The sequence below is a fragment of the Dermacentor variabilis genome, chromosome 2 (genome assembly GCF_050947875.1).
Source record: "Dermacentor variabilis isolate Ectoservices chromosome 2, ASM5094787v1, whole genome shotgun sequence".
NCBI classification, from domain to species: Eukaryota; Metazoa; Arthropoda; class Arachnida; order Ixodida; family Ixodidae; genus Dermacentor; species Dermacentor variabilis.
The window spans coordinates 70,438,865-70,452,102 of record NC_134569.1 but is presented as its reverse complement, the minus strand read 5'-3'; the positions used below and the strand labels follow the sequence as shown (position 1 = coordinate 70,452,102).

The window sequence follows — 13,238 nt, the reverse complement described above, 5'->3', positions numbered from 1 at the left end:
TGGTTGTTGTCACAATGCCTTCTGAAACTCCCTGGCCATCGACACGATGCCCTCTGTAGGGCTGTAATTACGCCTTAGGCCCACTCAAAAGCATGACAAAAGCTGCAACGCTTAATTTTTTACTCACGTGCAACAGAGAAGAGGGGAGATAGTATGGTAGAAAGAGGAGACCGAGAATGCGTAAAGTCAATGCTCCGAAGAAGCGTTTAATAGCCGCTCTTCGCTCGTGGCAACAGGCATGCCCGATTGCATACATGCACACCCCGGATGGCGCCCGATTGCACTTCTGGCTGTTGGTCTGCTGCTTACCTGCCATGGCTACGTCTTCATCTCATTTCCTTTCTCTTTTTCCCCACCCTCCCCCTCCAACTGGCGCCGAGCCGTGCTCCCTTAAGGGCTGCAGAACATAGTGCCAACCTTTCCCTTTCTCATATATAATCACTCCTCAATAAAAACGCATGACCACACGAATTTCGTAAAATCATTAGCCATTTCACTCTGTGAAGGTGGATGATCAGCGAAGCTGAGTAGCACATAGCAAAGAGGTGACACAGAATTTTGAACAAAGGTGCGAACACATTTATTATTTTCATCGGTGGTCATCGTGACGAAAAGTAAGTGCACACATTTATTTTTATACGTCCGCGTTCATTCGTGTTAACATTCATTATATACATTCGTGTTTTCATTTCGCGATATATTGAGGCAAAGAATTTGAAACCGAAATCACCACACCGACAGGCAGTCGGCCATTGTCGTCAGCGCCTTCGCAGAGGGAGAGGCAGTATGGGGAACGCTAGCATGATGAGCGGAATCGCAGCCAGCTGTGGAAAAATGCGACGACGACCAACGGGCGAGCAGTGGCTCGAGCCATTGCTGATGATGAAAGTTTTCGCTCACACAGATTTTCTGACGGCGACGAAAAGTGCGCGGAACCCTAGACAAAGAGCTTCGCTGTAAAGAAAGGCTACTACTACACATGACAACAGTTGCGGACAAACTGTAAAAAGTATTAATTCAAGGTATGATACGGTACGTTTCCGTTACTTCTGAAACGAAATACCATGCACGTTTGTACGCGCGGACAACTGACGCAGGGGGTGCAGACGCAAAGCCGCACTGCACCGCAGCGCCAAGACGAAAACACGCAAGCGGCTGTCCATAAAATCAACACTTCAGCCACGAAGCGATGCGCCCATAAGGGGGAATGACAGTGCTAACTTTCTCGCAGGCTACGTACAATGCCGCACAACAACACCACGAGCAAACACGTCTCGCTGTGTGTTATGTGCACCGCGTATACAAACACAAGCGTTGCACGCAAGGTAACATTTAACATCGCATCACAACTGCCGTAGGCCGCCAACATCACCGCCAAATATCCTTAATGAACGCAAACAGCTCAGAAAGCTTCGCTTACGTCGATTTCCAACGTGTGTGGGATCTGCATAATTTTTTTTTTCTATTAGTAGTGCTTGGCAGGACACTCGGCTCAGTGCGGCGCGCCCCTAGTTATAAGCTTATCCATTACGGTGGACACTGGTGCTAACCCACATGACCTTATCTTTTAGCTTGGTGTTCATAATGGAACCTAAAGGACAATGATATAGATTTTGTGCACACGCACAGTTACACATGATGCGGTATGGTTCTTTGTGTAAGCGTTCTGGGAGCAAGTATATAAATTATGAAGTAGTCAGCGTACCCAAAACATTCTTGTTTTCAGCAACATTTACTGTTTGCAGTACAAACTGCAACTCAGCTCCCACGAGGCGTATATCTTGGAAGGTGGCGTGTGAGACCATGAATCGGGGCCGGTCATATTTCCCTGCGCAACTGTCGGTGGCATCGTTCTCTACGAGGGAACATGACGTGTAGCAATGTTCGCGCAATTTACTGCATGCCATGGAGCATCGAATACATTTACGTGTATTTATAAAATTTAGTGAGATGCTGAACGTGTTCGGAAAGAAGGAACTGCTTACAAGGGACGAACTACAGCATAATGTTCCGCGAATGGAAGGCTAGGCGCTTGATATCTGCATTCGTGTCTAAAGCTATCGCACATTTTGTATCGCTTGCGCCGTGGCTGACGTTTAGAAAATGGGACCGAGTTTTCAAACCACTCAGGCAAAGTTCGAGATTCTTGCTCTCTCAAGATCGTGCATCTTTACCGACGTTAAACACAAAGGGGCAAACGTGACGAGCAGGTCGTACATAGTGTGCGCTTTCGGAAGGAGCCGTGTGCAAGCTGGGGCGCGGCGTCGTTTCCGGCTTAATTTCCTGTCCGTGCCAAAATACTCGAGACAGCGTCGTTCGTATTCAGTGGGGAGTCTGAGGTAGTTTGTGGGAAGTCTTCGCCACCAACCGGTGTAGGTCAGAATTGGGGGTTCGTCTCTGAGTAAGCAGCTACCGTTCCGCTCGACGATGGAAGTCGGTCAAATTGCGACGCCCCTGGTGTTCCTTCTCGTGGCCCTGGCTTGCTCCGCCGCGCCCGAGGGAAGCAGACTGGACGATGACTGCGGAAACACAACGTGCATTCCAGAAGAGTGCGAGATGATGGGCTCCGTTTGTGTTGAGAACAGCTGCGGACAGCTAGAGTGCGTTAGTCGTAAGTTAAATTAAAATAACGTTACCACCTTAGCGCTGTTTTTCGTATACGGGGCAGTGCGTGGGCAGGTGCGTCAATGTATAAAGGCTGTGTGCGCAGTTACCTTCTCGTTGTCGCGGCAGTGGTAATGCGGTTGCGCTCCTTTGAACTAGTTTTCATATGTAGCAGGCGCCCGGCGACACCGTAGTGACGTGGTATACTGCAAATTTTATAACTGTATTTTTTTCCTATTTTATTCCAGCTTCTGTTGCGAAAAGCCCTGAAGTATATTGATTGATTAATTTGTTGCGTTATAAGTCCTAAAGTAACAATGGGGATATGAAGGACGCCGTAGTGGGGGGCTCCAGATTAATTTCGACGACCTGGAGTCCTCTAATGTGCACATAACTCTAAGTACACCGGCGTTTTTGCATTTCATCCCTGTCGAAATACAGCGGCCGGGAATCGAACCTACGACCTCGTGCTCAGCAGCTGGATGCCACTAAGCCAGTGCGACGGGTGAAACAACTATTTAAAATTGAAATTTTTATTACCTTATCTGTAGCCAGCGTATGGGCAATGCCATTTTCCGTTAAGCCAATAGACTCGCAAATATAAAACCAGACGATGACGAAACTGATTTCGAGAGTGCATGTCTTCGCGGACTTGAAAATGACATTTTAAGCGTGACAGACCTCTTCGAGCACAAACACAATCTCGAACATCAGGCGCTCACACATTGTTGTTGTTGATGATGATGATGATGATGATGATGACCTCAAGGTCATTGGAACCTACCTACCAGGGGTGTTGGAAAAGAACGAGGGAAATTTTAGATATGAATTAAATTAATAAATTTAGAAATCAATAATTTTGATGAATAAGTTCAAGAGAGTAAAATAGAACAGGATTTAGTAAACAGTCATTGTGATAGAACACTCACACGCAAAAAAAAAAAATAGGTATATATATTCATGGGACCGACACATTTAATAATAAAATCAATCAGATTCAGAAATGAATTTCTCTGTGGCGTTGTATACGGTGCTGTGCGAGTGCTCAGCGCAGAAGCCCCTAAAGAGAGCAGCACTGGAGAGTTGAATGGCAGGCCGCGCTGTCAAATTGTAACGTGCAATGTGCTTTTACTCGAAGAGGAGAAACGCTGGCTTTCCAGTAGGCAATGTTCACTTGTTTCTAATTTGTCGCAAAAATGGCACAAAAAAGAAATCGACAGACCAAGTCGGTGCATCTATAAATTCAGCGGTCTATTTTTATGTCATCATTATTCATCTTTCTCCACTTTCTTTCGTTTTAACCAAGCCCGTTTACCCCAGTGTGGAGTAGGCTACAAGCAGGCTCCTAGGGCCAGCCTGTTTGCTTTTCCTTTCATTAATGCTTCCTCTTCTCTGTCTTCGGGATGGCGGCAGCGTCCAATTATTTGTTTTAATTCGAAAGGTGTCTGTAACTTTCGCAAAAAGCAGGAATCACTTTTTCTTATTTATATGGAACTAGCCAATGACTGGGTAGGGACCTACCTAGCAGACCGCCGCTTAGCTCCTCAGGACCCCAATAAAGTCGTTTATTACTACTACTACTACATATTTATGCGAAAATATGCCATAGCGTAATATCCTTCGTTGAATTCAAGGCCCAACTCCAGCCCCGCCGGTAAGCCCTGTGATGTGCATTTGTTATTTCCGTGTCTACAGAACGCCCTTACATCATGTTAAACTCATACAGTGCCCAAGCGCTTGTTTGCTGTATTGCTTACGCGTGCTCTAAATACAAACTGCGATATAACAGCACAGGTGAGCTTAGCTTCTTGCTTAGCTTACCTAGCAGTTCACCTTACTTAATATAAATGTATGCCGAAAAGCTCACAACGTAAAAGCTCTTACTGAAAAGCCGGGTATTTCGAGGAACGCGCAATTTAATTTTATCAAGAAGCATGTTTCAGCATTGCCATTAGCTTCATTATATTCGGCGATTTCTCATTGCAGAGACCACTGCGCACCATTCGGGGATGTGCCCCTACATGGGATCGGCATCTGACGAGGAGTGTGTTGACAAGGAGTCGGAAACGACGTGTGATGATCTCGGCTGCCAGAAGGAAGGAAAAGTTTGCTGCCCGGACAAATGCGGCTACTTGCGCTGTACATGAGCGCGCGCTCCAAGGGGGCTCCCAGGCAACTGTAGGACGCGACGGGGTCAGCGCACGCGCGCTATTATTAATAAATGAAGCGACAACAAAAACGACGTCGTGGTTGCTTTTTCAGATGAAATTTGAGGACGCTGGTCTTTTACCTTTCAAGTAAAATAAAGCAAGAGATATAATTCTTGAAGAAATATACAGGGCGACCGGTCGTCACGCCTTTCGTTGCTGTCGAAATCGCTACCTGCCTTTAGGATTGTTGGTGTCGGCGTCTAAATACCATATAGCATTAGGAAATAATCAAAACACACCAGATGATTGATTTTTAAACACTCAGCCGACGGTTCTTTCAAATGAAAATAAAAGGTATGGGAACTGGCCAACCGTGAGATGTACGTGCTTTTTTTTTTACTGTAAGAGTGTAAATAAGCTATTGAGGCGAGAAAAAGGATTTTGAAGGCTGAATAGAGAGATAAAGAAAGGGACAACTATTGAGGCGATGGTGTCGAAGGAAACGGCTGATCTTACATATAAAAGAGAGCTTGAGCATGTCCGTTAACACATTGCCCCTCGTGTAATACTGTGTTACCGCAGACGTAAACGTGAGCGGCCTAGAGCGGCCTCGTTGGTGGCGCAACCTGGTCGCGAATAATATAACTAGAGAGCACACAGAGCTATTATTGCAGTGACCAACCATAGTCTAATTTAGCTACTGGTGTTAACCGGCGGCAACGATGTAATCCTTACGCGCAGTCTTTTCATTTTTCTTCGACACCAACACCTATGTAACAAAAAGAAGCCTGTCTAAGGTGTTGTGGTTGGACAAAGCATCACAAGATGTCACTACCAGCGTTGCTGCGGCCATAAACATCTCAGATAACCCTTTATTTTATAAAGGAACCTTTACGGGTAAGCTAAAACTATCTAATAGTGAAGCACGATAACTGTGGTGTTAGGCAGTTTATGTGCTATACTTGACCACTCGTATACGCACTGAGACATTAAAATGGAGACAGCTGAATCTAATTTTCTGATTATATTGATTTTAGACACAACGTGAGCGACTCCAACGACTCAGTCGACTCCCTAGAAACGCTGTGAACCACTATTCGCGGACGTGCAGATTTTACGAACCCTTCTGCAATGTAACAGGCCATTCAGGGTATACTCATTCAGTACTTAACGCGTACCCAATATATACCTAGCATTACGGACAAGGTAACATAGTGATAGAAAAAAAAGTCTTATATTTGCAACTGCTAGGATAGTTTAGTCGCTTTTATGTAATGCCAGACAAAGCTGTACTTCTCGAGAGCGTACACAAATTACAGCCAATTCTTCTTCTTTTTTTTTTTGCTAGCGTTTCGTTAAGGTAAAGAAACTTATGATATGATTTACGTCAACTTGACGTCTTCGGTAAAGGATGCCGGCTGCACCGTGCTCAGAAACAGCGTGGCCCTTAGGGCAGAGCATGGAAAATAGCTTAAAAAAAACAAAAAAAGCCCAGACAGACCAACATTAGTGCTTGATTTGCAATATACGGTAGCAGATGTATTCATAGCTCTTAGCTTTCAGTTTATAATCGGTTGGTTAGCGTTCTAGATAAGCTGTCTCACGCCTGCTGTAGGAGACAACAAAAGTGCGCAGGTATACTGCTACATTGTGCTGCCCATTTCCTGTGTTACAAGTACAGATACAAGCAAACTGAACAATTCAAACGGAATTATAAATTGTTCCTTCTTTCTGCTAACCTAATAGTAGATCCGTAAATACTTGCACTTAATTACAATTGAGTGTATTACCTATTGTTTTTATTTTTGTCCAACTCATTGTTCTTTACACGCTAGAATTATTCCTAGAGATATTTTTTAGCTCGTTTATAAAATAGTCACTGTCCTGTTATTCAACTTGAAAAACAGATTTTTTGAAACCTATTCTTAAATGTTCGTAGACTTGCGAATGTGATAATACTTGAAGATGAACGCATGCTATGTACTTCAATGAAATGTGAATTTCTTTTTAATACGAAACCGTCAAATGGTTCCTTGAGCGAAAAAGCCGGCGTCTGGCATCTGTATAGCAGCGAAACGACAACCGAATTCTCGTTGGCTGCGACGCCACGTCACGAACGTGCCTCGACGGAGCAGAGCGGGCGAAAGGAAGGAGATTGTTGGGAAGGAAAAATTGGGAGACAGTCCTCTACTTTCCTACTTCCCTACTGGAAAGTAGGAAAGTAGAGGAAGCGGGCGAAAGGGAACACCCGTTGCCGCCAGGTATTGTGTGAGGGGAGAGGGCATCGCCAGAGGACACCTCAACCGCGCTGCACAGGGGGGGTAGGGGATGAAAGTAGAGGAAGCGGGCGAAAGGGAACACCCGTTGCCGCCAGGTATTGTGTGAGGGGAGAGGGCATCGCCACGATGCCAAATCACCCTCGCTCTCGCTACCGGAAGTCTGTGTTACCCGCGCGTTCTTCGTCCGCGCAAGCTCTCGCCTGTGTTATAATTGCCCATCAGTAAAGCTAAAGTCCCTAGATATTTTTTTTGCTTTTTTTTAGGAGCACGAAATCTAGGGAGTTTAGGCAAGGCCAAATCAAAACGCGCCAAGCGTCTCAACGCACTCGCTTGCCCGCGAGCCCATAACTCGAGGTACCGCTCATCGACGTTAATTGGGCATAAATGCTTTCGCATTCACAACTCTTAAGAAGTGGTTAAGTGTCCTCGGATTTTTTATTCATTTATTAAGCTTTTCCATTTATTTTTCTCGTTGTATTGTGCACAGCTACAGGTTCTTCCTTTGGTCAGGGGGTGAAGACCGCGTAGAGCGTGTTGCCTCTAGTCCTTGCATCCCGCGAGAATATTGTCTCCCTCCTGCAAATAAACATGTTTGACTTTGACTTTGAACTCACGTCAGAGTGGCATTGTGCAAATTGGTATATAACTGAAGTGAGTTATTGCGAAATAATAATAGAAATCCGTTGGCCGATCCACTGCACTCTTTCTGAGCGGTGACGTAGCGGCACGAACGCTATAGATTATAACGAAGCGCTCTCGGTGGAAAACACAACCAGCTGTTGTCTGATCGCACTGCGCAGTTGCTTCCTTTTATTCCTGCAGGTCGCCATCATGGCGAAAGCACGCACAGCAACTGCAATGTACGTTTTGGTGCTCCTGACTCTAGCTTACCTTCCGAACCTGGAATCGCTTGAAGTGAACCCAAAAGCAAGAACAAAACGAGGTAAGAAAACCACTCATGATCTTGATTTAGCTTTTTCGTATAGCACAACATCTGTTGTTATTTTGGTGTCTTCCTATCTGTGTCCAGTGCGCGTTTCTTTAGTCATCCTTATCGAATACTAACATATCCAAACTGCCACCCCTGTGAACTTTCTGACTTTCCAGCGAGTACAGTGAGCATAAATGATCTGCTAAAGGATGTTGTACAGCACCACTTTATAAATAGGGTCATTTTCGATTTTGACGTCTGCAAATTTTTAAAGCGTTTTGTGTGGGACTTTCGCTCCGCTTTATGATATATATTGTTCGCCCCCTTATATTTGTCAGCCGCGGCTTCTCTCACTGCCTATACCACGTTGCACTCGAAGCCATTTGGGCGTGAATTAGCGAATTACACGTCACAGCTGCTGCTTACGCAGGCGCGACATCTCTAATGCGCACAGGTTCAAACGGACAGCACAATGGCGCTTGTGATTTATGCTAGTGGGCACTGGTATTCAACAGCATAGGCCTAATTTTTTTATTCGCAAAGTTTAAAGCAAATGCGGGTGCCGCTACCTTGTGGACTCTGAAGAAACTGCTATTGCGATAAATACAGGAGGGTCAATTACAAAGCGTCATGATGTCGTTCGCAAAGAGTATGACTAAATCAGCCTATGTCCTGGTCACTATTAAGGCTGAAGACACAGAGCGACAATAATATTGCGCGTCATCTGTAGGGCCTATTCGTTCACAGAACAAATATGTCAGATTTCGTGCGGCTCTTAAAGTTTACCCGCCGTGGTTGCTTAGTGGCTATGGTATTGGGCTGCTAAGCATGAGGTCGCGGGATCGAATCCCGGCCATGACGGCCGCATTTCTGTGGGGGCGAAAACACCCGTGTACATGGATTTAGGTGCACGTTAAAGAACCCCAGTTGGTCCGAATTTCCGGAGTCTTCCACTACGGCGAGCCTCATAATCCGAAAGTGGTTTTCGCACTTAAATTTTTTTTAAGGCTTTCCTTTCGAAGTTCCCAGTCTTGTCAATGCTTGCTGAATTAGGTGGCTAGTGTTGACCGCATTCGTTTATGCAAGAATTATAGCAGCACAGCCAAGGCAAAAGTGACAGCAGTTAGATTGCAAGAGCGAGGACATAGCACTGCGGGCAAAGTTACCCAAAGTACACTGGAAAGCACCGGCTTGACGCTAAAATGATGAGTCATTTCATAGACCTTCGGCAACTGCGCTAGGTAATTGTATGGTGTTTCGTCGTGCTTGCTGAACGCAAACGTGGTACCATCACGCAGTCATTCAATGCTTCTGTATCACGTTCGTCTGTCACCAGAGGCATAACGCGCACAATTGCGCTGTCCTTGCACCCTTGTGGCGGGTTCTGTTGTCTGCTTTTCTTTTTGTGCTGAAATATTCATCAATAAGTAATGCACGATCTGAGCAGATCTTGTAGAAAGTTAATGAATGATGTTAACGAGGGCGGCTGTCGCTCATGCGTAACGTAAGGCTTTGCACAATATCATAAAGCCGTAGGAGCTCATCACGCACTTATGGGATTTAACTACAAATAAACAACTGCGCTGTACGTTCAACACTTTTCGTCGCAGAATGGTCACGTTTATGTCAAGTCGTTTTCTCTTCCTTCGCTTTCAGATACTGAGATACGCGGAACTTCGTCCGATTGCCCAACGAATATTATCCGGCAGCGAGGCATGATGTGCGCCATGTACATGGATACTCGGACATGCGCCGACCTGGATTGCCAGAGTCAGAACAAGATCTGCTGCCTCGACAGTTGCGGCCACCTGCAGTGCGTTGTGCGTCCATAGAAGACAGAGAGACAAGATATATTACGTGCACCTTACTTGAAGCTCTGACAGTAAAGGTCAAAGTCCATGTACATGTGCGCACGCGTAACGTCTGTATGTTACCTGCATTGCTCGTACTTTACGTGTAAATAGCAAAAAAAAATTATTGAGAGGTTTCAACATTCTGGAACTGCACAGTGGTTAAAGAAGGACGCCGCAGGTGGACCGCTCTGGATTAATTTCGACCACCAGGGGTTCTTTTACGTGCACATGCGATAGTGTCAACTGGCCCACTGAGCGAGAAAGCCGGCGTCTATCCTCTGTAACAGCGAAACGGCTCCTAAACTCTCATTGCCATTGGTTGCGGCGCCGCGTCATGAGCTGCGCCTCGACGGAGTAGACCGAGCGAAAGGGAACAGTTGCATACGATAGAGCGCCATGTGTTACGTGAAGGGAGATGGCATCACCGCGACTCCACGTCACCCGCCCTCTCGCTCTCGGCGCAAGCACTCCTCGAGGCAGCAGAGCAGGTGAAAGGGTGCACCTGTTGTGGCGCTAGCGGGAGGGGAAAGGTTATCGCCGCGTCGGTGGCTTGTGGCGTTGTCACCGCAAGCTGCTACTGCTTGCTGGCTTGGGTCGCACGTACCGCTGTGGTACATTACTTGCAGCGCAAAACTCTTAAAACCGCTCAGCGCTGTTCAATTGGATATTAATGCTTTCGTATTCCCAACTCATAAGTGCATCTGTGTCCTCAGATTTTTTTTCTATTTTGCATTTCGCCTTCACTTGTAAACGTTGAAATTCAGGGCCAACATTCACAGGAGAGACAATGCAACAGACGTTACTGACTCTGGAAACACAATCACATTAAAGGAAAATGCCCTAATTACAGTAAGCAGCGGAATATAAACTAAATGATCATGCTCCTTCGTTCTAGGACGGCACATGGAAGGGTGGTATTAACATTCTTTGCCCTAACAAAGAAAGCTCGGGTCCCAATCAGCAATGGTGCTGTGAACAAATCAATTAGGCTTAGCCGTCCCTGTAAACATTCGTCTGAAGGTAGTTCCATAGTACTACCGCCTTTCTGCAAAAAAGGAAAAACAAAAAGGAATTGCCAGAGCAAGCGTGCGAACTGTGTCTGCAGGAACAGGCGCACTCACAGGAAGGCGGGGGGGGGAGGCATAAGTGGCTGGTATATACATGAAATACTGCACGGCATCTCTCTTGATACTCTCCAGATCACAGTCTGTCTGCGGAAACGCTTTACCTGCGGAAAAGTTTGCGCGGGTAAAGTGGTGTTCACATGCGTGAGCTTTCGAGCCTGCGATCAGAATTCGAAAGCGACGGTTTGGCCAAACTCCAATGGCTTCATGCGTTTACATAACTGAACTGGCTGTCAGTCAAAGACAAAATTCAAGTATCGGCCTCACCAGCGATAGTGATCTCCCTTAGCAGCAGTCTTTCTTCTCGGAATAGTTTTCAACTCTGAGCATAAGTGCGACCTATAATATCGCTATGGGCTCTAGAGCGCGTTAACCAAGACACTTGCTTTTCCGAAAGAGCGCGCATAATCATTCTAGGAGCCTAACGGCTTTGATGAGGCCTCTTTGTTGACGTGTCCTATAACTGAACACAAGAGGACGAACATTTTCCACAGGAACAGTTGAAATCGAAACGCCACGCGACTACACCGAAGGCGCATATCAAACGTGGAGACACGAGGTCGCGGGATCGAATCCCGGCCACGGCGGCCGCATTTCGATGGGGGCGAAATGCGAAAACACCCGTGTGCTTAGATTTAGGTGCACGTTAAAGAACCCCAGGTGGTCAAAATTTCCGGAGTCCTCCACTACGGCGTGCCTCATAATCAGAAAGTGGTTTTGGCACGTAAAACCCCAAATATTATATTATATTATATTATATTATAAACGTGGAGACAAGTCAGCGCCGACATATGACGTTTTCAGATTGGAATGACGATGGACAAGGGAATATCCAGTATAAAGAGAGATGCGAACATCGCTGCTACGATGTGCCTCCACAGGACTTCACAATTACAAGGCGATTCGAAGTAGAATAGCCTGGAACTTGAAGTGCAAAGCTTCACTGTCAGGTTCCATCAGGTTCCTTCACTGTCTTAACAATGGTGGCGTGCAGCATATAAAAACGCTGCGAAGTGAGTTCTTTGTTTTGCGACTCTGACGCTACACACTTCTGGAGCTAAGAAGCAAACTGAAGTTGCATAATTTTCCTACTTTTCAATTTCGAAACAAATAAGGTGAGCTCGGGTGCTTTGAGCCTATTCAGTTAAGTTTAACGTGGCTTATGTACAACGCGTCAAAAGCCCTACATTCGAAAGTCTCGGTGTTGCCCTGAGGCTCAGGAACTTTGCAGAGAAGGAACAATTATTCGGTCTAAAATTATTCGCTTGGCTGGAAGCTGGCAGTCAACAGTGGAGGATCCCTTCCCATGCAGCTTCCTAATCCAAAAGTTATGGCAAGTTCCTGACGCATGGAGATGGTGGTAGTAGTGATTCTTTTTGGATAAGAGAGAGAAAATAACGAAAAGGGAAAGGTAAAGAGGGTAAACAAGGACGTGCCCGGTTGGCTACCCTACACTTGGGGAGAGGAAAGGGGACGAATAGATAAGAAGGTAAGAGAAGAAAAATAATTGAGAGTCAGTCATTGACAGAGTGAGTCGTAGACGAATGTCCATTGTCACAAGTGCTCGTACAGTCCAGTAGCCTTCAAGAAGCGCACAATGGCTTTTGTGGCCTTTCGCATGCAAGAATGCAGAGGCCATGTTCCCACGATCTTTTCCTTCGAGAGCACTATATCACCTAATAGGCTGAGTTTAGCTTATAGAGTACGTTATTAAGCGTCAAAGGATGGGAATTGACTCAGAAGGTGCTCTAGAGCCTTATCGCACTCGCGCAAATTGTACGCCGCACTGGTGGTCAGTCCTATTAGGAATGAATAGGAATGTTTAGATGCGATGCCCAGCCACGCGCTACACAATAAAGTTCTTTCGTGGCGGGAGACTCCAGGTGGCAGGCGAAGTCGCAAATTAGGATCGAGAGAGTGCAAGCTTGAGTTGGTGAAACCGGATGAATTCCATCGTAGAAGTGTGATTTAGCGAGCAAGTGATTGAAATTGCCGCGCAGCATCCATTCTAGAGTGGGGTTAGGCACCCGCTGATGTTATTGGTGAGCCGAGCGAGCAGCTTCCTGTGCGCTGTCGTTGCCGATAATTCTTCAGTGGCTCGGCAACCATTGAAATACAATGTCGTGTCCTTTCTCGAGCGAGCGAGTGCTGATGAGCGTGCCTTATTTCGTACACTAGCTACTCGTGTAACCCATGACGTAGGGCAAACTGCAGAGTTTGTAGGGCTGCTTTCGAATCGCAGAAAATGACTCAACTATTTGGTGGCTGCATAAGCACGTAACTGAGTGCACCTTGAA

The 13,238-nt window shown here is 46.1% G+C and overlaps 1 protein-coding gene and 1 long non-coding RNA gene across 2 annotated transcripts; both read left to right on the top strand.

The window, feature by feature from the left end:
* The first annotated feature begins 2,362 nt into the window (after nt 1-2,362).
* LOC142570876 (uncharacterized) lies at nt 2,363-5,372 on the top strand. Its single transcript, XM_075679183.1, has 2 exons — nt 2,363-2,611; nt 4,591-5,372. The coding sequence occupies exons 1-2, from the start codon at nt 2,428-2,430 to the stop codon at nt 4,749-4,751; spliced, it is 345 nt and encodes a 114-aa protein (XP_075535298.1). The 5' UTR covers nt 2,363-2,427; the 3' UTR covers nt 4,752-5,372.
* A 2,413-nt stretch (nt 5,373-7,785) lies between these two features.
* Nucleotides 7,786-9,873, top strand: LOC142572044 (uncharacterized). Its single transcript, XR_012825995.1, has 2 exons — nt 7,786-7,976; nt 9,621-9,873. It is a non-coding gene; the product is annotated as an uncharacterized LOC142572044 (long non-coding RNA).
* The last annotated feature ends 3,365 nt before the right edge of the window (nt 9,874-13,238 follow it).

Excerpts from the sequence above, each read along its gene's own strand:
- LOC142570876 (XM_075679183.1), top strand. The coding sequence starts at position 2,428 with ATGGAAGTCGGTCAAATTGCGACGCCCCTGGTGTTCCTTCTCGTGGCC. Across the intron at positions 2,612-4,590 it reads ACAGCTAGAGTGCGTTAGTC|AGACCACTGCGCACCATTCG; the intron begins GTAAGTTAAATT and ends TTCTCATTGCAG.